The sequence below is a fragment of the Anguilla rostrata genome, chromosome 12 (assembly GCF_018555375.3).
Source record: "Anguilla rostrata isolate EN2019 chromosome 12, ASM1855537v3, whole genome shotgun sequence".
Lineage (NCBI taxonomy): Eukaryota > Metazoa > Chordata > Actinopteri > Anguilliformes > Anguillidae > Anguilla > Anguilla rostrata.
The window spans coordinates 2,826,879-2,854,083 of NC_057944.1; the positions used below are offsets into that span (position 1 = coordinate 2,826,879).

The window sequence follows — 27,205 nt, forward strand, 5'->3', positions numbered from 1 at the left end:
TGCATTCATACCACATTTAAAAGTTTTTGTGTGTTTTTTGACAGCAAAATACTTTTGTGAGGCATGTGATTTGCAACATTAACACACAGATACATTTCTGTGAGCTATGTGTGACCAGGGGGTGAAGACCAGGCTTCAGTACTGAAGCTCACTTCCTGGTCGTGGTGAGAGATGCTTACAGCTGTACTAACCGACCCTCTAAATATCATTCTGTCCTGTTCTTTTTTCTATTCTAAAGTCATTTTTCCTGTTTTATTTACTTTTTTGACCAACTAATTAGTCAGCTGCAAGCAAATATAGCCTAGTGCCAGTGCTTTCTAAAAAAATTTTTTAACGCTTTTCACAAGCCCATGGACAGTCCATGGGTGACATCACAATCACTTTGTCCATATTTTTTACAGTCTATGTGTGCGACATTAACACACACATGTACACGCACGGATGCACTTTTGTGAGCTGTTACATTAACAAATACACTTTTGTGAGCTGTTACATTAACACACACACACTTTTTTCAGCTGTTATATCAACACACACACACTTTTGTGAGCTCTGTTACATTAAACACACACACTTCTGTGAGCTCTGTTACATTAACACACACACACACTTTTGTGAGCTCTGTTACATTAACACACACACACTTTTGTGAGCTACGTGTGAGCTTTATGTAGTGAGGCATTGGTCTAGTCCTCCAGCTCGTGAGCCTGACCCCCCCCCCCCCCCCGCCTTCCTGACTATGTCTGAAGGGAGTGGGGAATGACGGGGAGAGTAAGACAGCAGGGGAGAGAGAGAGAGAGAGAGAGAAAGAGAGAGAGAGAGAGCGGGAATGTGGAGGGGGAGGGTGGCCACAGCTTGGTGATATAGACGAGACGCAATGGCAAGGAATGCATGAGTCTGAGAGAGAGAGAGAGAGAGAGAGGAGAAAAAGGAGAGCCTGAAGAAGAAAAGGCCATGTGTTCATGTATGTGTGAGAGAGAGAGTGTAAAAAAGACAGATACATAGAAAGATAGACTGGAGAAAGACTGGTGTTGTGTGAATGAGAGAAAGAGAGAGCGTGGTGGTAGAGAGAGAGGGAGACAGTCAGACAGAAAATGTTTGTGAAGGACAGACAGGGAGAGAGGGCAAAGGAAGCAGTATGAGAGAGAATAGAGTCAGAGAAAGATAGACAGAGAGAAGGAGAGAGAGAGAGAGAGGTGGGAGTTAGGAGGAGGGAGTAAAAGAGGAGAGTTAAAGCATGTGGGCGAGTGGCTAGGCTGGGTATGAAAGGTGAATCTCTCCTAGCAACGCTTTAACCAGAGCCAACAGGAAAGCCTTTCCAAAGCAAACAGCACGGAGGAGCGGGGAGGTAAGGGGGGACCCCACACACACACCCGTGCGTAAACACACACACGCGCGCGCGCACACGCACTGCATCCTCCCACTCCGCTCCGTGGCTGCGCCCGGGTTCGCCGGCTGATCTGGGATCAGCGGGGCCGCTCTCCAGCGCTGCGATGAGCAGGGCGCTCTGGCAGCGCGTGCTGCTGCCGGGCTGCTGGCTCCTGCTGCTGCTCGCCCCCCGGACGGCGCTCCCCCACCCGCAGTGCCTGGACTACAAGCCCCCCTTCCAGCCCCAAGAGCCCCTGGGCTTCTGCAAGGAGTACAGCAAGTTCGGCTGCTGCGACGTGGAGAAGGACAGGCTGATATCCCAGAGGTACCTCATGATCAAGGACTACTTCGACGACTCCGGGATCCTCACCTGCGGAAAATACATCCGCAGCATTCTGTGCCAGGTAAGCCCTGCTCCCCCCCTGCGATGGTTGGCACCTGGCCTGGGTGAGTGTGCTGGGTGGGGGGGTTATGGATGGAATTATGGGCCAGTCTTCAGAATCGGAAGGGACTGCTTTCCACTCAACATAGGTGGATTTCTACCAAACCGAGCTTTCAGTGTGAGTGTATGTGTGTGTGTGTGTGTGTGTGTGCGTGCGTGTCTGTGTGTGCGCATGTGTGCGCGCGTGTGTGTACGTGTGAGCAGGCACATGCGCTCACACCAAAGTGTGTGTGCTTCTGAGCGCATGTGTTGGGGGGGCATGTGCTTGCTAGATAGGAGGATGGAACATAGTACAGTCCTGACTCAGCTGTTCTTCTAGTCATTTGAACATTTGACTAATCTGACTAACAAAAATGTGAAAGTATAAGGATCTCCCATCTGGATTCAGTCCTTACCTCACTACATGCATGAGCCACCATTACCTTTGTGCTCAAAAAGAATTGAACACAATCACTGGGAATTGCCAAGGTAACCAAAATACTGGCATATAATTCAATACAGTGAAATGAAAATTAATGAATCACTTTCTGATGAGTGATCCTTTATTGAACGGATGCACTGTTTAATGATTAAACAGTGTAAAAGTTTTAGCTTCCATTAGTTCAAGCTTATAAGTATCCACTGAGTCGCATTAATGTCTTAATTGATATTTATTTGTCGTGTTATGCATCACCCTTTTCCAGTTTCAATGATAATTACTTAATTTTACTATAAACTCTATAAACACTAAACCTGTTTAGCCAATGCACAGACAGTTGAACTCATGATAACAGTACTTGGCATCAATGCCTTGTGAATATCTGTTTGCAACTACAATTTAATTAGTTTAGCTCTAAGAACTTCTATTTAGTTTCCATTGAAGACCTTTCCCTTTACGTGTCATGGCAGTGTACACATTTCTCTGGGATTCAGGAAATGGAGAATGGTCAGAGGTGAATCAGAAGAATCTTTACCGCTTCAAGTTTAGTCGACAGAGCATTTTGGTGGAAAGGTTTTGGTAAATCCGTGTGTGGCCATGTTTACAATTACAACAGAAATAAAACAGCCCCCCCGTCATTAAAACCAACATTTACTGGCAGTTAACTCACACAGTGCTTTGTCATCACGGGAACTGCCCCCCTGGCTCAGAATGTTCACAAAAAAAAAACACCCAATTACTTGCGTAAAATGGATCAATCCATTATTGCTGAGTGTTGTCCAATGAAATCATATGTCAACGAACACACTTGTTTGCTGAAAGATCAAAAAAGAAGTTCACCACTGCACGTGCATGAATAACTCAAACTGCTGTCACTTCACCTAAAGTTACAGCTGAGGATTATGCAAAACAGTACCCCAAGGTTCTGCATGAAAGTTGGGGTAAATCATTTTGTATGTGTTTGTGCGTGTGCAATTGTGTGTGTGTGGGTGTGTGTCTACATGTTTGTGTCTGTGTGTGTGCTGTCTTGTTGCCTTTCCAAGGGAGGGGTTGTAGAAGGGTCGGAGATACATCATTGTTAACCAGAGCATTTTGTTCGCATGATTCAGTCTTATCAGTTTATTTTGTCACCATTAGTTTGATTAATCGCATGTTTAACAACAAAAATATATATATTTTAAAAATGTAATTATCAGTCATCCTCATACTTTTACCGCAAAATAACACAAAATTGTTTTGCCAATAATAATCACGGAACACAACAATCATGGAAAGTGCAGCAGAATCCTGGCAGGACTGATTAGGGTTCTGATTGGTTATGCAGACAGCCGGATCAGCCTCTCAGCTCTGAGTGGACCCTGTATCCACAGCAACAGAACCGGTGCCGTTCGGCCCCCCCAGGGAGAACTCCATCAATGGCCAGCTTTGTTCAGACGCTGATCGGGACCACAAGGCCTGCCTGTGGTCCGTCTGACGGCCTCTGTCGGCCTCTGAGCAGCCAGAATATCTGCTTCCCCTCCAGCGCAGGAAACAGGAAGTCTTGTATTTCTGAGCAGGACGTGAGGAGTTGAGCCGAGCAGCTCAAGTGGCCGATGCTGGTGGTAGTGGGTGATTGGGCGGGGGCGGGGGCTGGGGGGAGATCAGAGGAACGAGGGCGAATATTGGTTCTGTTCCCATCCTCCTGTCCTGTTTTGTCTGAGAGCGGAGCAGCAGGTGGCGCTGGAATGCGTTAACGGAGCGTACAGAGAGGTCAGACAGACACGCCCTGTCATTACAATACAATGCATTCACATTTTTAATTTCATTTATTTATTTATTTGAAAAGGGACAATGTACATTAATCAACATTTAAACAAATGTGAATGTACCCGAGTTAGCCAAAAGGCTATTTTTCATCGGCAGTCCCTTTGCCTGATGTTGTTAGGCATCCTAGAATAATAAAAAAATAATACAATATGTACAATAGTTAAAAACATACTACACTGTGATAAAAAAAGCATATAAATACAGTTAAACAACTTGAGGGGACAAAATCCAATAGCAGATAATACAGGTACAGTATGAGTACAGTCATATTAAAAGTGGATAAAAACAGCATCAGTGTTGACATTGTTGGTTCTCAATAAGTCATTTCTTAACATTACACTTACATAGGATAATAATAATAGGATGAGGAATAACATCACAATTACGTTACAAACACTGATCCAGTAAGACTTAGCAGTGTTACTCTTAGGAATACAAAAGTGTCACATCACCAAGAGGGCACAGAAGGCCCGTTTATAATCAATACATTTAAATGATGAAAATTGAAAACAAAATGGAGTATCACTAACCCATCTTTACACAACTGTACCTTTCACATTATAATCCCAACAGGAAAGCCAAAAAGAAGCACAGGATAGGGCCAGTGAAGAGGGAAGCTGGGTCGAGCTTTCGGCTGCCCTGTCGCGCTTTTGCGCTCGCCCGGTGGGTGGGCGGGTACGAGGGGCTGGGCAGAGGGAAAGGCCGGCCCCCTCAGCTGTGGTCGGGGTGCAATTTTTATTTGTTGTCTCGAACGTTCCGAGGAAAGGGCTCGTAGGGGTTTCCTTTGAGGGTATTTCTATGTGCTTTGGTGAGTCATTCAGGAAACTCCTGCAGAATATATGGCTGTTTGCTCCCCACCGTATATTTAACAGTTTTTACTGTCCCGTTTTAAATGTTTGTGTGCACAGTTGAGCTAAGCAATTTGATCTATTTCTGTTTTCGCTACACACCTACTGTGCATGAACCCATTTTACTCTGCGTTGATTGGTCCGAGTGAGGGCATCCATCTCCGTGTTTTGAAGGGACTGTGAAGTGCTTAATGCCTGAAGGAAAAAGTTCTGTCCAGATTTAGTGACTGGATATAAATACTAGGTTAAAAAATAATGTGATATTTTCCCCCTGGGAAAGGCATTGTTGCATCGAAGAAAAAAGCAAACCCTAGCAACAGTTGTTGAGAAAAAAATAGCAATCAAGAAAAAGAATAAATCAAGCAGACAAACAATTGTCTCCAGTATGTGTCTTTCCGACTACAGTTGTGGACATTTTGTTTTGTTCAGAGTGCCTTAGGGTGCATATCATAACGGGCTACCAAAGGGCTTTCCAGCCGGGAGTAAAGAGCCATGACTCACGCGAGAAGCTGCTGAGGATCCCAGGAGTGTTTCCAGCTGAGGCATGCGCTCTCGCTGCAGAGATGCCCCTCACAGTGTGCAGTCCTGCCCCTGCCCGAGGGCAAGCTGTACCCGGGGGTGCCCCGGGGGGAGGGGGAAGGGGGGCACAGCCAGCGAGAGCACAGAGCGTACCCCTCGGAAGGGGGGGAGTTCCTGTCAGTACGGCATTCCCCAGGGCCTCTCGTTGTGCTGCGTGCCGGCTGTACCTGGCACAGACTCCAGCCCAACGGCTGCACAGCTCGGCTGGCGGGCTGCTGGGTGAACAGAAGCAGCAGGTGGCCTGTGAATTTGTGGGAAGCTCTTTTGCTCTGACAGCTCATTCAGGTAAAGCCACACAGGCCCGTTGGTTGAAGAAACATGTTGACAGGACTACTAGAGTGTATTAACATTTCATTAAGATACTCAGTGGCCACTGAGGTACAGCTATCTAGTACCGGGTAGGACCCCTTTTTGCTTCCAGAACAACCTGAATTCTTTGCAGCATGGTTTCAACAAGGTACTGGAAACATTTCTTAGGGATTTTAATCCATACCAACTCGATAGAATCACAAAATTACTGCAGATTTTTTGAAGACACATTCATGCTGTGAAACTCCCGTTCCACATCTTACTCTAAAGGAGCTGTATTGGGTTGAGAACTGGGGACAGTGCAGGCTATTGGAGTAAACTATAGTCACCGTCATGTCCATGGAACTAGCTTGAGATGAAGCGTGCTTTGTGACATGGTGCATTATGGGAAGTATCCATTTGAAAAAGGTTAGACTGTGGCCGTGATGGGGGTCAGCAACAATGCTCTATTGGCACTAAGGTGCCTAATGTGTGCAAAACAAACATTCTCTGCAGCATTGAACCAACACCACCGACCTGCACCGTTGATACAAGACATGGATTCATGCTCTTTATGCCATCATGATCCCACCATCTGCATAGTGCAGCAGAAATCTAGATTTGTCAAGTTAAGTTTTGTCAACGTTTTTCCAATCTTCAGTCGTCCGGTTTTGGTCATCATGTGCCAACTGTAGCCTGACAGGAGTGGTACCTGGTGTGGATTTCTGCTGCTGTAGCCCGTCCGTTTTAAGATTTGATTTGTCCTGCATTCGGACATGCCCTTCTGCTCACCACGGTTATAAAGAGCTGTTATTTCAGCATTTGTGGCATTTCTGTTGCCTTGAACGAGTCTGCTCATTCTCTTCTGACCTCTCACTAACAAAGCGCTTCTGGCCACATAACTGCCAATCACTGGATGCTTTTGTTTATCGTACCATTCTTTGTAAACTCTAGAGACTGTAGTGCATGAACATTTTAAAAGGGCAGCTGCTTCTGAGATGGTGGAACCACCACGTCATGGCAAGAAAAATCATACCATTGACGCTTAGATCAGGCATCTGTCCCGTTTGTGATGTTTGATGGGACAGCAACTAAACCTCTTCACCATGGCCGCATGCTTTCATATTGAGTGGTAGCCATGTGATTGGCTGTTTGGAGGAACAGGCTATTTGCATAAACGAGCAGGTGTACCCAAGTGGTCAGTGAATTCATGCACTGAATTTCACGTATGGGATGTTGTGGATGCACTGAATCCTTATTTGTAGGTATCCTTATGTGTAGGTCTACCACAGCATGACATCAGGATGCTGAGTGCTCTTCTCTTGTGTTCTTAGAGCACAAACCAGCATGATGAATGCTTTAAACTATGCCTTCAGAACCCCCGCAGAACAAATTTGGTTATAAATCCATCTGGCTGCGAAGGCATCTGGTTCTGATTTCCATAAAAATGCAATACTGCACAATAGCTGTCAGTCTACTGCTCTCAGAGAGGTCTCAATCATGTAATAAAAAGCCTACAAGTTAGGCTACCTCCACAGGCCTCGGAGCAGTGTATTAAACCATTAAACCCAGCTGGGGAGAGGGAAAATTCCAGCGCTCCACTCTTTCCTCCTCAAACACCACCGTCCCTCTCACCCATTGGAGCAGCCAGAGAAAGGCGGGGTCTGACTCCAGCGGAACTGAAAAGGAAAAAAGGAAAGTTGAACACGGGAAATACTGTGAGCAATACTGTTTTTAATTAAATTAACTGCATTCACGACCAAGCACACAGTCAAAGGGGACACTAATTTTGCAAAGGTAAAAAAAATTTAAAAATATGCTATATAATATATCAGCTGACAGATTTGACCCCTGGAAATGAACTATGGGCTCAGCATGATAAACGCATCAGTGAAAGTGACAGTTAGAAGGGAGCTGTGTCACGTGACTGAGCCCCCTGGGGACGGTCCTGGTAGGCTCTGCTAGGGTTTGGAGATGCTCTGTCCTGTTGGCACACAGCCGTGGAATTCTTTTTCGACTCGAAAGACAAAGATGTTTCTTAGAGAGAGCAGCAGAGGGAAAAGCAAATTCAACTCATCCTTCCCCCCTGCCTTCTCTCCATGTTCACCAAGGAGATAGACTTCACAGAGTGCCACACTGGCTTACGTTAGCTGTCTGTACGATCATTGTCATTGATGCATACTTTTTACATGTGCCTGTCAAATACAGCAGCAGCTCTCACTCAGAGTGAAATACATTATTTAGATTGTGTTGAGTGATGTAACAGTAACCCTGGCCGTGGTATAAACAACAGTACTGTTGGCACACTGCATAGCTACATAAACTATGTTTTCTTGGTGGCCACATTCTTCTTAAAAAACTATCCAAATGACAATTATTAAGCAACCCCTGAATAAGGTTGTATTGCATGTGTGTAAATAAATAAGATGCCTTTTTAAAACATGCATAGCCATTACTGAAATTACATTATGCTGTTTCGATGCATCTACCCAGTGCTTTTTGGTCTTCTAAATGATCCAAAGACCAAAAGTATGTCTATGACAGACTGAATTTCCTCCATGCGCTGCCAGTTGAAAATCCCTTGTGTGTAGTTTATTACAGTATGAAACTGCTATCATGTCACAGATGGAAAAAAAGCGTACTGAAACGTAACTACAAATTAAAAAAATGTATTAACGACCCTGATTCTTCTACTTGGCACTGATGCATCCTTAGCTCACCATATGGTTCTAATTAAAACCTAGGATGATGGAAATTACGTTTTTGTCATGATCTGTTGGAATGAGCACTGCTGGGGAGCAGCTGTTGTGTCTGCATTGTTATCTTGTTGGCTTTTCTATCCATTCTCAGAAACCCATATCAGTCTCTTTCCTTCGGATGACTCATTTTTATTCTTAACTGTCATGTGAGATTACCGCCTGATTTTCCCCTACCTAGTTCCTAATCTTCTCAAAAGCCTGGGAAAGCAGTTTTATGTCTTTTGTGTGCCAGGCCTTTATGGTCCTGACTCAGTGGTAACCTTGATAAAGAAAATAATAGTTAATAAACATGGGAAAATATCAGAGGTACAGTATGGGTGAGGTTAGACATGAAGACAGAATGCACCTCCTCCACAGCACAAGATTAGCTCTTTAGTTGGCTAAGTGGCAGCAGAGTTACTAAGTGCATTTTCGCACGACCTGAGGTTTGTGATTGCCTGCCTGATTTCAACTTTGGCTGGTTCATGTGCCAAGGTCATTTAGAGACACAAAATCTGAGTGTATTTTAGCCCAGGCCTGCATTCTCCTGCTTTGCTGAATTCCTCATCTGAAGTTCTGAGGATGTGCCACGTATGCCTTAAATCTCCAACCCTTTCACCATTATGCCCTTTCTTTGTAATGGGGCGAAACCGCCGCCACATTTATGTCCAATCATGGTTTTGGTTGGAAATCTCCCGGCTACATTATCAGCAGCACAGCTCCAGTGGTCTACCGACATCATAAGAGGGGTGCGGATTTTGTGGTCAGGGACTAATGAGGGCCTAGGCAGCCCAAGAGCACTTTAAATATACCCTCTAAGTAGCAAAAATAGCCATTGCCAACTGGGGCATATAGGAAAGTGCAGTAAAGAGAGCAGATGCTGGATCACAAGTTCTGGAAAGGGAATTTGGTAGACGGGGCAGTCCAAGCAGGTGCTCTTTGTCTTTTGGATGATTGCTTTTACAGCTATCGATTTTAAGCAGGAAACTGTCTCTGAGAGTCTGAGGGCCATTAGTTGTGGAGAACCTCAGTCTGCTAGTGCATCTGGGCCAGTTCAAAACACAGCCTGACCCACAAACAATGTGGGATGGCAGCTGGAAAGTGTCACATAAGTTCCTTTGAGTCCAAACCTCACAGGCCACATATTTTGGCTTTCTCACAAAAGATGAGAAGTACTATGGTACTGGCTACCAGGAAAACGCATTCAGATCGTCTTGGTTTCCTTTTAATTGCAGGAATGCTCTCCGTACTCTGCCCACTTGTATGATGCAGAAGATGCCAACACTCCCATGAGAGAGCTCCCGGGGCTGTGTGGGGAGTACTGCTCTGAGTTCTGGCACCAGTGCCGCTACGTCCTCAGCCTCCTAACGGACAACAACATCACCGCCGCGATCGAGGACGATCGCGACCTCTTCTGCAACTTCCTGGAGCTCAAGGACCCGCAGTACTGCTACCCCAACGTGCTGTCCAACACCGACCTGAACGCCAACCTGGGGTCGGTGCAGGCGGACCCCGAGGGCTGCCTGCAGCTGTGCCTGCAGGAGGTGGCCAACGGCCTCCGGAACCCTGTGGCCATGGTGCACGCCGACGACGGAACACACCGCTTCTTTGTGGCCGAGCAGCTGGGCTACGTTTGGGTCTACCTGCCCAACGGGTCGCGGGTGGACCGGCCCTTCCTCAACCTGACCCGCGCCGTGCTCACCTCACCCTGGGCCGGGGACGAGAGGGGCTTTCTCTGCATGGCCCTGCACCCCCGCTTCACCTCCGTCCGCAAGGCCTACGTGTACTACTCGGTCGCCGTCAAGAAGCAGGAGAGGATCCGCATCAGCGAGTTCACGCTGTCCACCACCGATATGAACATGCTCGACCACTCCTCAGAAAGGTGAATATGTGTGGGGAGAGAGCCATGGTGGAGTCAAAGTGCTAAAATGACCTTAAATAACCTTAGCAAGCCCAGTATAATCTGTATTTATGTCCCATTTTACCATCCATAAAATCTCATCTTTTGCCATTTATAACCTCATCAACATGGCGTATAAACTGACTCACACAGATTGTATTTCATGCTGAAGGAAATACCAGTCTTCACTCATGGGAAATACCATGCTGAGATATTTCCTATAAGTTTCAAAAACACTTCGCAATACGTCTTTCAACAGCTTATTGGTTGAAACTAAACTTCCTTATTCATTTCTTTGGAAATTCAGCGAATACAAAATGTAATTAGAAGAGCTTTGTTCTTCAAAACAGCAGGTTTTCTTCAAAAGAACTTCACAAATGGCTGCATTTAATCCAAAAAAGTGCAATACCTGGCTTGGAGAACTCCGATATGGCTGTATATACTGCACACAGATTTCCAGTATCTGTAGTTGGAATGAAAACTAACACTGAATTGAAGATGCCTGGATGTAGGGCCCACAGAATGGTAATAAAGTAAATATCTATAATTTATAAAAGAATGGGGGTCAAACACACTACAAATTTGAGGTCAGCGATGGCAACAGACTCCTTATAATAATTATGACGCTAGCTCATGTGAATTTAATTAAACAGTACAGTTGCCTTTTTTTAAGTACATTTTGTGTATAGCATGTAACATTCTCAGGATATTTCCTAAATTTTTAAAAATGTTTCAAACAATGGGATTTGTTGTAGGGCGCCATAGGATTTTCTGTTTCTCAGCCCTTAATTGATCAAATAAAGCGGTTTATTAAATTTTGATAAATAGTCTTGACAGCACGCACGTGCCCTTCAAACAATGCCATAAGCTCTCTGCTGTGTGTTACCACAAAGTTGTATGGCTTTATTTAAGAGCAGCACACCCAGGTGAAAACTGCCTTTATAAATGCTTCGGGAGAAAGGGTTCATTTTAATCAAGGAAGTCACCGGAATAGATCTTAGTACATTACTACATTTCAAACTTGGAGTTCAACCTCTTCAGATTTGTCAGCACAGTCAAAGCATTTTGTTCTTGCATGTCTCTGTGAACATGAGCATAAGATAGAAGCAAGGTTGACAAATAGCACTGTAATTTTTGTTTCTTTTTCCAGAACTCTCTTGGAAGTGGTGGAACCGGCTTCCAATCACAATGGCGGACAGCTTCTCTTTGGCCACGATGGGTACCTCTACATCTTCATAGGGGACGGAGGCAGAGGAGGAGACCCCTTTGGAAAGTTTGGGAACTCTCAGAACAAGTGAGTGTGCAGTATTTCACAAACACACGCTGGCAGTGATAGCACCCCCATGCAGGAACTTTCATTTCCATATCAAATAATAGGGTTCTGTTCAAGACTTCAAGCATTTCCAGATGCCAAACCAAACCACCTGGACTTGAAAGCAGACACCCGATGGCCCCCACCATTCTGTCTCCCTGCAGCAATTTGCACTTTTTTTATAGCATAACTTGGTTGGGACACAAATCCACAACCTACTGGTTCCACAATAAACCCTAAAAAAAAGCCACTAAAAGCACGTTTTTACAAGAAAAATAACTTTCTGAATTCCAACCTCTTAACTTCAAATAGATTGTTAACATTACTGCCCAGCTGATGCCAGGCCAGGAAGATCAAGAGGCAGAAGACAAATATTTTGTGTTGTCTAGCGAGAGACACCATCATAAAACTGCTCCACAGCTACAAGAAGAACTCAATGTAACTAGAAACTAACTAGTTCCCCTGACTACACTGAAATGGCAACTATGATCTGCTGGTCTTAAATGAAGTGTATCTGCAAAAAAGCCCTTGCTATGTACTATTAACAAGACTCCAGTGGACCAAGCACCATCAACACTGGACCAAAAGATTTGGAAAAGGCAGATGCACATACTTTCAGACCTGAAAATCACTGCAGTCAAAACTGGTTTCTCTCTCTCTTTGCATAGAGTTCTTTCTGTAGTTGTGGTTACAACGATTTCTTTTGCTAGACACCAATCGCTGTGTGTCTCTATGCCACTCTGTTGTCTCACAGAGCAGTGCTATTTCCTCCATGCCAGGGGAAAACTGAACCAGCTGTGCCAAGACGAATATTTTCAGCCGCAGCTGAAATGTACAGTACACATGACAGTTTGCCAGGCTGCAGAGCACAAACGCTCAAAAGTTTGAATGATGTCTGGCCAACTTCAGCCTCCATATATTCCATAAATAAGTTTCATCTTCAGAATGTAGTATTTATGCATAAACCAGTCATTCTTTCCATTTCAGTCATTAGGGATTTCGAACATTTTGTTTGTAACACATGAATGGTCAGCAGTGTGTTCTGTCTCTGAATGCATTGCAGACAGCTTCGCAGGAAACTGAATGTTCCTCCCCCAGTGCATGCTGGTCTTTGGCTTGTGTTCTCCTGCAGAACCAGGCCAAGGCTAATATTTAATAGCAGGAGAGTCTGACAGCTCTGCATAAAGAAAGGATCTCCCCAGCGTGGTGTGTTGTGCCATTTTAAAGTATTCGAAACAACAATCTGCCTGAGATAATACATCTTATATTAAAAGGTTTCTCCATTTTGAAATATTTTACCTCCCTGTTATCTGTTCTGTTATAAATCTAGTTTAAGCATGAAATGCAATGCTCCAGAAAAACCAGCATAATTCATTGATGTCATATACAATTTCTACAGCAAACAAAATGCTAATGCAGAGTTTTACCTTCAAATTGTTTGGAAAAGAGGTGAAGTGCAGCATATCAGGATTATTCCGTGTTGCAGATCTGCGTAATGACTATGTATGGGTGCATTTAAAGGGGAATTCCATCTCAGCTGGGGTCTCAAGGATGGTAAGTCTTGATCTTGGGGGCATGTCAGGAAAAGTTGCCAATGGCTTTGGATGAATTGGAAAATTTGAAAATAGCGAAATAGGCTTGAACTGGGCAATGTAAATTTTCTAGAGGGATCATTAAAGGAGGCAAGGTTTTTGTCAATATAAAGACCTCAACATTTTGTGAGACACAAACAAAGAAAAAGCTACTCAGCTGTGCCTGTTGACAACAAACTGTACTGTGCCTGACTAGCATACAGGACTGACAACCATACAGGAGCTTAAATGGTGATTTGAGAAACCCCTCAGTTACACCAAACGGTGCATCTAAGTCACCAACTGCAAGAAACTCCTCCGCAAACCAAACGGTGGAAGTATCTGAGTGGCATAGGAACACGTGTAGTCTTACCCACTGCTACTAGAACGGGGTTACTTTAATGTCATCTTGAATATCTGACTCCAAATTTGTGTTTTAACCTTTCCTTTGTGCTAACAGTTATGCATAGATGGAGGAGACTGTTGTCCACTAGCAGTGTGGCTCTATACGGATCGCTGTCTATCTTGGTAGATGCGGACGTGTCTCTGGCTTGCGTAGGCTGCATAAGCACAATTGTGTATCCTGCTATGCCACTAGTGCATAGGCGAGTCCCTACTGGGTGCACATATCCTGAGTTCTATGTGTATGTTAGGACCTTACATCTGCTAGTTGTGCAGTGTTAAAAAGTCAACAAGGAATGCCAGGTTAAAATGAATGCAGTTTATTGTTCAGTGTGTTCAGTGATAATGACAAGATACAATGGTGTAAAATGTGAGTGGTGAAATGGCTATACACGTGAATGACATACACATAGCAGACGCTGTTGACAAGCATCCCCGAACCATTCCACGTTTCCCCTTATATACCCACAAGATCAAAGCAAAACACCTAGTCATCAAATAAAGACACAATCATGACAAAACAGTACACCAATGAACCTGCTTGCACTATACCTGTAAGCAAATCGTACCGGGTTAACCTTTGTATCTGGCTGGGCGCTGACCCATAGGTATCAAGATCTTTAGTCAGCACCCCACCACCAAAGACACCAACTTGTTCCCCATGACATTGGCTTTCCAACAATGCAAAACATGATTACATTGTAATGGAGAACCAAAGGTTCACGTAATGCTGATCCAAACTGAGCACTGTCTCTTTATTGCACTTGCTGCCTACCTATCAGCGCTGTACAGTCTGTTTTGAAGGTATGATAAGAAGCACACTTGATAATAGTGACCACAGGGAGGCAGCACTGGTGATGCACACAAATACAGAGCTCAGTGTGTTTATACCCCCCCTAGGGAAATCCTGGGAGGAAGGCTGTTTAAAGGATGTTGATGCTGTCCTGACTGCTTTCAGCTGCTGATGATTATGGGAGACAGGTGGCTTCCTAAGATTATATTTTATCACTATCAATGAGACACTGTTTGTGATTAGCTCTTCTGGGCATGATGACGCCCATTTTGAGCTCCTCTGGGCCCCAGCTAGTCGCCGTAGTGCTGTTGGCGCTATGACTCAGGAAAGGTGACTGAGGAGAGAGAGAAAGAAGCTCTCCCCATATGAACTACTTCCACAAAGAGGAGATTGAATTGTCGTTAAACAGTTTGTACAAAATTCACAGCCTAGCGAATGATGTTCTAGTGAAAGCATCAAGTTGTTTTGCTCCCTCTTTATAATTTTGAGATGTGATAAACTTTCAGACCAGGGAAGATATTGAGAATTGTCAATGAATTCAGAATCCTTGCTGATTTCAGCATTCAGAACCCTTACAGCCGGTAGTGTAACTTCCATCTTTTGGCATAATATTATCCTTGTGACAAGGCCAGTTGGACCACATTGACCTTGGCTTGAAGCAGGAGCTGCGTCCAAAAATATAAATTCCAAACTTGCATGCCTCAGATCATTTCAGTTGAATGTTGCAGAGACTGGCATTCAAACCTAAAATAGAAAGGAAAGCATGATCCTTATGGTATTCTGTGGCCACACTGGGGCTGTGGCTCCAGCATAAATAGCTTTCCATTCGGTTGTCTCTGCAGAGGTAAACTGTCCAGGAGGGTTGGCACCCCAGATTGCATGCATAGATTAGGGCATCAGTGTGGTTTTTAAATGCCCAAGGACATTTCCTCTGATGTTTGTTGAGGGGATATAAAACAGAAACAGGCAGCATTCTTACTTCGCTTTGACACTGATAAACTTGGTCGATGGGTCGCTCAAGTGTACACTATGCTGTGGGCGGAGCACAAGTTTCCTGTTGCGTCCTTTAAGTCAGCTTCTGCAGCTGCAAATTTTTTGAAGTGAAAAAAGAGCAATACACAATATAAAGACGTATATTTCCAATAGCTTATTAATTCAGCTTCTGTAGATACAGGCTACCATACCTAAACATAGAATTTATCTAGCTCATGTGATTGTCGTATCAACGTTTTATTCACACAACAAAATAACTGAAATACCTCACCGTCCATACCAACAGCAGTCGCATCTGCAGTCCAAGCGTCATTTTTAGACCCTTCTCCCTCTACTCTTTTTTAAAAATGTTATTCAATTGCGGGTTTGACTGTAGCATATTTATAAGCTGTTCCTCCGTTTTTCTGCACCGAGTAAACTAAGCACAACAATTATGCACAAAATGGTATCACATCGATTGGAGAAATAGAAAGATAGAAACTCTGATTGACAGACGACGGGCGATGCCCACACATTTTGCACAGTTGCTCGGGGTGCTGGCTGTCGCTTTCCGAATTGCTCGCAGTTTGAACGGGGGGTTACAATCAGGTCAACCAGAGAAGGCCACTTTGTAACAATGTAATATTGTATGGACTATGAATGTTTGCCGTATCCAATTATATTGTCTCTCTTTCGAAGGCTGTAATCTAAACAATAGATGTCCGACTACTCAAATATTGTATAATGTCTACAAATAAAAGGATCCAACATGCATTTATTACCACATATATTGGATATGTGTCAAATAAGAATTATATTAAATATTTAAGCATAAATCATCTTGCATTTATATTGACCTGTTGCCACGTGTGGAGATTTATTTTCTGTTCATTATCCCCAGCGGTAAAAGAGCTATTTATGACTTAAAGGACAATTTTATGGCTTGATTAATCTTTCATAAATTTCAATATGTACCTTAAAAAGTTCTAATATGGCATTATAATACAATTCATGTCAAGCATTTCACCAAGTCCAGCTTTTCATTCTTTTCACAGACATTGTTAGCCATTGCACTGAACTATGAAAGCTTGAGGTAAGGGAAATAAGGAAACTGTGTTCACTTCCTTTCAATATACAGTATATAGTGCAGTATGTGAGATGCCTTGGCTTTTAGGAATGCTACCTTAAAAACAGAACAGTACACATACCAGTCTCTTGGTGCGTGTGCTAGTATATGCAGATAGAAAAAAAAACGCCTTTTTTATGTTTTTGGATGATTGTTTTTCACTTTATAAATAGTTTCATTTAAGAAAGACTTGACACCATTAGTGGCATTTCAAGTATAAGTTCCTCTGGCCACACAAAGGAGCTCTTGAAAGCTGCAGATGTGGAAATGGAGTTAAGCAGAGGAGGACTGAACGCAGCGGTGGCAGCCTTTTCCTGGAGCCGTGAAGGCAGGTGCTCAGAGTGCACAGGGTCTGAATGTCTCTCTCTCTCTCTGGCTGGGAGCAGCAGCGGGCCGAGGGCTGACTCCACTCGCGCAGAGATCCCGCTGGCGGCGGGAGGCCGGCGGGGCTCTGGAGGCTGGGGACCGTGCCAGTGCTAATATTGACACAGCGCGCGCTGCAGCGAGCGGCGTTGGCATGCGTGTGAGAGAGCGCCGCTCGCCATGGACACTGCGCGGCTTTGTCCTCCTAACCCCTGTGGCGTGCGGCCGTGTGGTGACCCGGGGACCCCGGGGGGGTGGGGGGGGAGGAAGGAGAGCTTCAAAGGGCCCGTTGCTTTTTAGCTGAGGTGGCCAAGCCAGGGAGACTGGGAGAGAGTTCCGGAGTCCGGAGATGAGCCGTGTGAGGTTCCCCACACTACAGTTATCAATCAGATGCCTGGCATAAGAAAAAGGATGGTATAGCTGTGATCTTATCTTACTTGTAAAAAAACAGAGGGGAGCTCCACCAATCAGGAGGTCCACTTCTAACAATCAGTAGAACAACATCAGCAGTGACTGGTGGATCCTTTTTGGCTACTCCCTAGTAATTTGCAAAGGGATCCCAGAAGTATATCTTGAAAGCATCCACCAGTGACTGTTGGTCGTGTTACCGTTGTACTCTGTGATTGGTGGATTTCCCCTCTGTTTTCTACCAGTAAGGTGACATTATCACAGTCTTAACCCTAAGGACTTCCACATCTGTTGTTACAAAATGAGGGACGTTGTGAAGACTTTGTGAAGCCTGAGATTGGATGAGAATATCACACGCTATCAGTGACTCACTCACTTTAACCAGTCACAGTGTTTTGCTGTGGTGGTCTTCTGATTAGTCCAAACTAGTTAGTGATTTGGAAGCTGATAAAAGAGTGTTAAAAAATGATGTATGATGTATATGATGTATATATACTCTCTTCATCTTTATCTACTTGTTCATTTAAAGCATTGTTTTGTAATCATGTGGGTGAGTGTTTGTGAAAGAGCATGTACAGATTTTACATTCCTCCAGTTCTTGTATTTAATCTGTAGAAACATTATGCATTATACCTCTACAGTATATCATGTCTCATTCATATTGGGCCTCATTCTCAAAACATTTCTTAAATAATTCTTTTTTGTTCTTAAAAATGTTCCTACAAAAAACTATATGAGATTCCTGACATGAGCAGAGCTTTGTTTTTGTGCATATCTCAGGTGATTGCGTTGATGTATGCTGGTTGTTTGTAAATTTTATGTGCAATCCTGTTCATGTGATTAGGAAACAGCCATGAACAAATACAGATAAGAAAAAAATTATGAATACCGAAGTGTTCTTGGAAACGTTCTTAAACGCAGTTTACGATCAAATGTGATTGTAAGCATGTTTTGTGAATGAGGCCCCTTGTGTATTCGCAGATTCTAAGTCACATCTATTCTGTACTCTTCCCCCTGCTACCCCTCCTCCCCCGTTGTTGAATAAGCTCCCTAATAAAGTTAGGGCAGCCGAATCACTGTCTGTCTTCTGCCACAGACTGAAAACACAGTATGAAAACACGCAGCATCTAGGCAATCACAACTGATGTTGAACTCTGAGTAGTAACTGATGCTGAGAATTTATTATGGATTAACTAACCCAAACTTTTTTTCAAACCCAAACAAATGATCTCCCAAACACTATAGCTCCCTGTGCACTCACTATGGTGCTTATCGTAATGTTATAATTTAACACACTGACTACTACCATTGGTCTCAACATGGGTTGACTTGGCACTAGCTGTGCTCGTTGTCTGAACCTTTAAATATGTACATGGTGCAAGTTACTCTGGAAAAGAGCATCTATTAAATCCTGAAGTGCAAATATAAACTATAAATGTAATTGACCTCGGACCCCTTTGTGTGTAGGTCCACCCTACTGGGTAAAGTGCTCCGTGTGGACGTGGACAACAACGATGACAGCGCCCCCTACAGCATCCCCTCGGACAACCCCTTCCTGAGGGAGAAGAGTTCCCGTCCTGAGATTTACGCCTACGGGGTGCGGAACATGTGGCGCTGCTCCATCGACCGGGGCGACCCCGTCACGGGCGAGGGGCGTGGCCGCCTGTTCTGCGGGGACGTGGGACAGAACAAGTTTGAGGAGGTGGACCTCATCGTCAAGGGAGGAAACTATGGCTGGAGGGCAAAGGAGGGCTTCTCCTGCTACGACAAACAGCTGTGCAAAAACTCCACTCTGGGTAAGAGCGTCTTTTGGCATTACGATATACAGTGAATTACATCTGCTGACTCTTTTAGCCAAAGTGACTGTCACGGCCGGCTCACAGGGCCGCAAGAACAGAGTCCAAAGTAACAAAAAACCAGACAGACACTGATCTAAAAACACAAACTCAGACATTTATTAATCTAAAACACAAACTAAAACAAACAAAATAAAAGAGTCTTCACAAAAACCTACCAAACACAAACCACACAAAAGAAACCCCAAAGGAGATCTCCCCAGCCTCATACTGCAGGGCTTATATTGGGCCGCAGGCAGGTGGAGGCAATCAAGCAATTAAGCAATTAGGTATTACCTCCAGCTGCACTACCCAGGCAAGCAGAGGCTGGGGACGTGACTTATGAAAGGCGGTATTTCGTAAATTTAGAAATTCGGTAGCATTGTTTACCAGTGGACTCAAACCACAAACATGGCAATTACAAACTGTATTTAGAACACTGCTACTCACCAACCTCCTATGGGTCAGCTGTCACATGGCACTCCCCTTTTCATCTTCCTCCACTGGCTGTATGAGCTCACATTGAATCCAACACCTCGGTGTGCATTAGCTGTACTGTGTTTGGTGAGAATGGAAAGAGACTGGACTCCAGAACTTCTGTTTCACCCCTCATGTTCAGAGTAGTAACACTGTATTTTACTAAGTCATGCACAATCGAGAAAGAATTTCTCAAAATTTGTTAATTAAGGGAAGGCTAGGCTACGTAAAGCAAGGATTTTCTTTTTTTTGTCACAGTCTCACAAATCCTCATCATCGTGATTCTCAAAGATTGGCGGAAACAGAAACAGGAGTGCATTACAAGAAATACGGAAGTTTCCTATAGTTACATGCATATACATGCATGCATAGAGGTTCCTAAACTGTTGTGTACGATGGAAAAGGGTATAGCCTAGTCGTTTGTGACTAGCCATATGTTGTTCTTTGTGGTCCTCTGTTAAATTGTAGGTTTTCTTTATGTGCAATATTTATCAGAACCCCACAGTCACAGTGAAGAAGGGAAGGATCTAATGCCTCTGTGCGGGCAGTGGGGATAGTGACATCAAATGACTCAAGTTCTTTTTCTGCAGATGACATCCTCCCCATTTATGCGTACCCCCACAAAATGGGGAAGTCCGTGACTGGAGGCTACATCTACAGAGGCTGTGAGATGCCGAATCTCAACGGACTCTACATTTTCGGGGACTTCATGAGCGGGTAGGCCTGTAAAGCATTTCCACCACGGTCACGTTGGTAATAGAGAACACTGCAGCAGGAATGCGTAAGAGTCAGGAGTACAAGTAGTAGAACAGCTTCTGGGATTTATTCCCATCTTTGGAGTGGCAATTGTGTGGAATTTGAACTGGTCCCACTAAACTGAGTAAACCATCGTGTATTTTCATAGTAGAATCCCATCTTCCATGATTCCATGTTAGAACTTGCATGTTACATGTTGTCATTCTATATTGCTTAATTAAATTTAATTAAATACTGAAGGGTGCAATAGCAGTAGCCCAGTAGACTGAACCTTTGGGTCCAGATCCATAGCTATTATGCCACCTTTCCTCTCAGTCACACACACACACACACACACACACACACACACACACACACACAGACTGAGGTCCCAGATTTTAGCCTCTGTGCAAACTGTGCACCGGATTGCATTAATTACTGTTCATGCAGCTAGCTGGGTTATTGCTGGGATGATGTTGCAGTGTTTTACAAAGACAGAACTGTACTGTACATCCCATTAACGATGGAAAGAGTTAGTGCTTTCTGCACATTACGCATATCCGCATTTTATGTAGTTTAAATTGAAACAATGAAGTGGTCCAGCAAGGTCTTCCTGGTTCAGAAAAATGAATAATAAATGTCTTTGTGTCGTAGACGCCTCATGTCCCTCCAGGAGAATAAGGACACTAATGAATGGCAGTACAAGGAGATCTGCATGGGCACAGGTCAGACCTGTCGCTTCCCCAAGCTCATCAACAGCTACTACAAGTACATCATCTCATTCGCTGAAGATGAGGCAGGTAACTGCTGCCATGTGCATGCTACACTCTTTAGTCCAGAGCTACTAGATCTGCAGTCAGTATAGTCTGTTTGTGTGGCAAGGAGTCTCGTGTGTTGTGTTGTCTGCCTGGTGACCATGGAGGAGAGATCCTGGAGCATTTGGACAAGCTCCTGGCCAGAGCAGGGTGGGATATAGTTGATATGGTACATGATAGAGCTAATGACTTAGGTAAGGGTAGGTTTGAAGATCTGCATGACAGATTTCTGGAATTAGTGAAAAAGATTAATAGCTGAAATGTCACATTTTGTGGCAGTTTACCAGATTGGCTGTAGAGAATGAACATCAGTACTGTAATTATTTTGCTATCCAAGAACTTCTTTGGTTTTGTTTATATCTAAGGGAAGTGGTTAGCTTTTGTTCCTGATGTTTTTTCACCTTCCTTTAGGAGAACTCTACTTCATGTCTACTGGGGTCCCAAGTGCTGCTTCTCGAGCAGGGTTAGTCTATAAGATAGTAGACCCTTCCAGGTAAGAAACTGTAATTGTCATTTCTACTATTATTATTCAGCCCTATTTCCCTTATACAGGAAAATAGCTGTAAGTCTTTCAAACATTTGTCACTTCTTATGAGATTTTAAAGGATCCAAAGCCACACCCTCACAGCAACTTTGATGCAAAATATCCTGAAGGGGGCACTATAACAAACAGTCAAATTCAAAACTTAGAGAGGACATAACTTTTGAACTATTTGTTGTCAAGGCATGAATTCCGATCTGCATCATCAAGTTGAGCAAAATTATGTAAAAATAAAAAAGATGCAGCAATTCGATTTTGTGCCATTTTTTTGAACTTCGTGAAAAATACAAAAAACTTCTCATGAACCTTAGTCTGATTAAAAGAAAAATTGGTGTTTAGCATGTTTGTACTGGTCCTTGTACTGTGCTACATACAAATTAACCAGTACCATAAATAACAAAATATGCAAATGAGGCTATGTCAGTCATTGTTATGCTAACCTTTCTCAAATTTGGTGGGCTAAAAGGCATCGCTATGCCATCAATTCATATCAATTTTGAACAAGATCGGATAAAAAAGCATTTAAATATTCTGAATTTTTGTTGTATTCACCATTTTTAGATGTAAAAAAATAATACAGTAAGGCTAACTGACATGAAAAATGGTACCTAGCATGTTTGTACTGATCCCTAACAAGTTTGAAAAGGAAAAAATTCCTACGTCAAAAAACAACCACACTACATACTAGTTCTATTTAATCAGTACTTCAAATAAATACATATGTAAATGAGGCTATGTCAGTTGTTATGCTAGTCATTCTCAAACTTGGCAAACCTCAACACAGTGCTGTGGCTACCACATGAGATTTAATATTCTGCATTTTCTGGCCAAAAAAAAAAAAAAAAAAAATGATGTCGCTGTAATTAAACCCAGACTTGGTCAGTTGACTAAAATAACATTCTGAATGACAGGGCACAACATCACGAAAAAGATAAAATGAGAATTGTGCCAATACCTGAAAAATCTGCTATTAAGAGGAATTGAAATTTAAGCCTTTACACACATTGTTCGATATTGAAAAATAATAGTTACGAATCTTCTTCTCATGAAGCGTAACTGATACTGATGTGATCCTCAGTACGGATCAAGTTTGTCTTAATATTTTAACCTAATTTTTAATGGATAAGTTAGCCGCCACAAGAAACTAAATACACTGCACTGTCAGCAATGATTTCTTAGGAGCTTAAGCACATGACATGGAATTAATCAAACTTTATTCCAAAGACCTTAAGCTTGGAAGATAATGCACTTTTACGCTCATCTTCTTGCATGTCTATTATGTTAGGCTTGCGTCATTAATTGCTGATTGGGTATTTATTTATTTTTGTTGTATTGCACACTCCTCCACGTCAGTCATCCTAATACGTCCAAACAAGTACAAGTCTATAGGCAAGAACAAGTCCTCACTTTATGATTTCACATTGCAGAAAGGACAGGCAGTGTCATCGTGTGAAAACTATAATAATAATCATCATCATTATCATCATCACCAATATCGACATTGGCTATCGACACTGTTCAAGTTTTGTCTTGTTCAGAAAGCCCTCCCCTAGCATTAACAATGGGTTTCAGGGCTGAAGACCATGTCTGCAATTAATTACACTAATTGTAATGGACATGCTTAAATGGGTAGATTTGATTGGGTTGCCATTCAGACATTTCTTGACGTATCAACTACTGCTTTGCGATTTTGATAGGGACTCACGCAAAGAAGGTTCACACTGAATCTGACATTAACAGGATATAGTGTTCATGAGATTTTTTCATGTTTTTCAAAAAATTTATAGCGGAAAATCCTGTCAGGCATATTTTATCAGCCAAACAATATTATCTCTTCCTGATGAGCAGGGGCATCTTATAGACTTAGTTCCATGGCTCTGTGATTCAGTTCAAAAGACTTCTCAAACTTGAAATTTTTTGAACGTGCCTTATAGTACCACCACTAGGTCAATTGCTGGTATGCTTTAATAGATTGCAATTTCACACTATTTCATTTCATTTGAGGCTGAGAACAGCAAAGAAATACACTGGGTCGATTGCAGTGTACATAGCTGGGGTTTAAACCCCTAGACCACAGAACTGCAGTAATACTGAACCAGGTATCCAAATATGTGAAATAAGGATGAGTAGTTCCAGTTGTAATGCCAGTCTGTGGTCTATAGATTTAAACCTGAGGTTAAAGCTCCAGCTAAGCACATAGTAAATGACCCCACAATGTTTCAGCTTGTGCATAGACCACTCAAAATACAAAATCACACAAAGGTACGGTATTACTGTACATATGAGCAAATGTTATTGCTAACGGTTTGACTTAAAAGCAGCAATACTCAGCAGGGATGGAGCTTATTCTGAATTACTCTAGCAGCATGCCATTTTAAGAAGGCTTAATATGTTTTAGTATTTTTTATTATTATTATACATGCCTGTACATTTTAACCATAAGATAACTCATAATCTTCCTGAGGACATCTTTTAGTTTCATAATGCAAAGTGGTGCTCCACTGCTTCATGGTAAAGTGATACCTGCAATATAATCTGCAAGTGCTACCTATGGAGTAGGTGATAAAAATGCAGAATTAATTGGAATTGTGATGCAACTTATCTATTCAGGAGAGCACCTCCAGGCAAGTGCAGCTTCAAGCCTTATCCTGTCAAAGTGAAGGGCAAGTTAATTCATTTCAGGCCAAAGGAAGGTAAGCAATACCATAAACATACCATGTCGCCTTCTTGTCGGCCATATTGACGACGAACAAATTTTTCTGACATTTTTGTGAAACGACAGGAATGTTATTTTCTGCCTACAGAATTTGTGATTAACAAAAAGCCCACCACAACCGCAGCCCCTACCACACCAAAGACAACTGCCGCCACGACCCGGCCTGCAGGGAGGCCTACCACCAGGCCAAAAGCCACGACAACCAGGGCTGCCACCACCAGGACAAAAGCCACGACTACCAGGGCTGCCACCACCAGGTCGAAAGTCACGACTACCAGGGCTCCCACCAGCAGGTCGAAAGCCGTGACCACCTGGGCACAGACCCGAGCGGTTACGGATCTCTCCAGGACCACTCTCCCGAGGCCGACGCAAAGACCTGCCGTGGCAGCCACCTCGGCCCCGCCGCGATGGAACCTGGCGACCACTGTCAGGCCGGCCTTTGCCACCTCTGCTCCCCGGCCCCGCCACACCCCGACACCTCTGCTCCAGTACAGCGTCGGCACCACGGGTCGAACTGCCACCCCCGCGTCCCACAGGACCAGAGTCCCCTATACCCCAGCCGGCAGGAGGACTCCCCAACCCACGGTGCGCCCCATAACCAGGCAGCACCCCACTACTGTCAAAAACCAGACACCGCTGCTGAAGACCGAAGGCGTTTACCCAAAAAGCCCACAAACCACTCCAAGGCCCCTCCATTGGATTTCAACACCAAGGACCACCTCCAAGACACAGCGGCCCAACTTTACCATCCCCAAGGCCCAAGAGAAGACCTTGAAAGGCCTGGAGGACAAGGCCAAGTCCCCGGACAGCCTGAAGGAGAACCGGGTCAACAAGAAGGGCCGGGGCCGGGGCCCGAAGTCCAGGAGGCTCCGGCGGCGCAAAGAGGGCGCAGTGCGGCTGGTCAGCGCCCAGAAGCTGGCCGACCGGGGCCGGGTGGAGGTCTTCGTCAAGGGCGAGTGGGGGACGGTGTGCGACGACATGTTCAACAGCAAGGCGGCGACCGTGGTGTGCCGCCAGCTGGGCTTCCCCGCGGCCCTGCGGGTGGCCAAGCGGGCGGAGCTGGGCCCGGGCGAGGGGCTGAGCATCCTGCTGGACGACGTGGAGTGCGAGGGCACGGAGAAGACCCTGCTGGACTGCAAGCGGGCCAAGATCGGCAAGCACAACTGCTCGCACCAGGAAGACGTGGGGGTGGTGTGCGGCTACGACGAGTACGAGGACAGCTGAGGGCCGGGACCCCCAGCGGGCCCCTCGGGCTTTCCCCGACGCCCCCTGGTGGAGGCTCATGAACTCGAAACAGAGAAGGCTAAAAACTGATAGGCGTACGGTCGAGCACCAGTTTGATTTTGAGCATCATCCAACACAGCCAAGTTTGTTTTTTTATTTGCTTGCAACCAATGTGGTGGAAATAACTTTTCAACCTGAGAACTTTTCACGTGAAAATCTGAAATATTGGAGTTTCATCCACATCCCTTTTCTTTCATTAAAACATATGCAATGGGAAGGTTACAATGCTCATTTCACCACATTAGATGCAATTAAGTACAAGAATAACTGGTTGCTGGTTGGTATTTTTTGACAGGATAGGAGAAGGTGCTTGTTTATACAAAACAACCAAAGAAAAATGAAGTTACTTAGCAGAGTAACTGTGGTTAATGTTTTTTCCTGCCTCCCCTGCTTCAGACTAGTGAGCTAACACTGAATGCCCAGCTCTAGGTAATGTCCCCTTATCAACACACCAGAGTGAAAACACAGCCATGCGATGAAAAGCATTTTTCTCACTAAATTATATCTACAAGTGCCTTGCTGGATATATCGAGTATTTTTCAATCAATTTTCAGCCTTTCAAGAGCTTCACCTAGTGTTGCCTTGGTAAAAATATTTAATTCACAAATATAATATTTTTTTATTCTGCCATGAATACTGAGGTACTTTTTCATGGTTTGATCAGTTATATTTTCAAAGATCATTTGCCTGAGAGCGATTCTGGCTGATCTTGAAGTTCTCCTGAACAGTTCATGAATAAAGATGAATGAGAAGCTCCTATTTAAGTGCCCTGCTTACAGGCACCAGCTAAGAAACAATGACTTTAATGGAGAAAAGCAGTGTCACTTTAATATTTGCTGTAAGTTTACATAATCAGTTTTACTGCTACTTCTCCTGGAAAGAGAGACATTTGAGTTTGCCCACCTTTCTCTGGCCCTAATGTGGTTGTCATGACAGAAGCCTAATTTGCACCCCCATGCTTAAAAATGCCAGGAGCTCCTTGGTAATTGGTGGCTTTTGCCATTTCTTGTGTAGTTCAAAAAATATTGCTGATGAGAACATACCATAACATATCACTGGTTCGCTTTTTAGAATAAAATGTTGAAAATATTCATATTCACTAGGGCTGGGACTGGGTTATTTTTCAATCAAAGGTGTGTCAACTCAATGAACATTGGTCAGAAATAAAATGTATATCTATTGCTATGGTATCTACTTGGAGCAAAATTTGGTTTAAACCTAGTGTAACACATGAAAATGTGTGGTTTTTTGTATTATTACAAAGAGAATATTGCTAATGAAGAAAATGCTGGACATTATTTGCTTTATTGTAAAAGCTGCTTTATTGTTTGCACACTGTATATTCCTAAGGCACAGGATGTCTTTGTAATTGATAAATTAAAAAGTAAAAAGAAAAGCTCAGATTATTGGAAATGTGTCCCAATTGTTTTAGAGCAACAGTGTCAAACATAAATGTGAACAGGTAACT

At 43.7% G+C, this 27,205-nt stretch overlaps 1 protein-coding gene across 1 annotated transcript; it reads left to right on the top strand.

Moving 5' to 3' along the window:
* Positions 1-848: 848 nt before the first annotated feature.
* si:ch211-136a13.1 (HHIP-like protein 1) lies at positions 849-27,138 on the top strand. The gene is made up of 9 exons (XM_064302559.1): positions 849-1,772; positions 9,723-10,369; positions 11,538-11,681; positions 18,802-19,130; positions 20,237-20,363; positions 21,036-21,181; positions 21,608-21,689; positions 24,348-24,430; positions 24,542-27,138. Exons 1-9 carry the CDS (start codon positions 1,494-1,496, stop codon positions 25,675-25,677), a joined length of 2,973 nt encoding a protein of 990 aa, XP_064158629.1. The 5' UTR covers positions 849-1,493; the 3' UTR covers positions 25,678-27,138.
* The last annotated feature ends 67 nt before the right edge of the window (positions 27,139-27,205 follow it).

What these genes read in the sequence shown, in the direction of transcription:
- si:ch211-136a13.1 (XM_064302559.1), top strand. Translation starts at nt 1,494, where the DNA reads ATGAGCAGGGCGCTCTGGCAGCGCGTGCTGCTGCCGGGCTGCTGGCTC. An exon ending in CTCGACCACTCCTCAGAAAG is followed by an intron (nt 10,370 to 11,537) that starts GTGAATATGTGT and finishes TTCTTTTTCCAG; the next exon opens with AACTCTCTTGGAAGTGGTGG. An exon ending in ATTCGCTGAAGATGAGGCAG is followed by an intron (nt 21,182 to 21,607) that starts GTAACTGCTGCC and finishes ACCTTCCTTTAG; the next exon opens with GAGAACTCTACTTCATGTCT.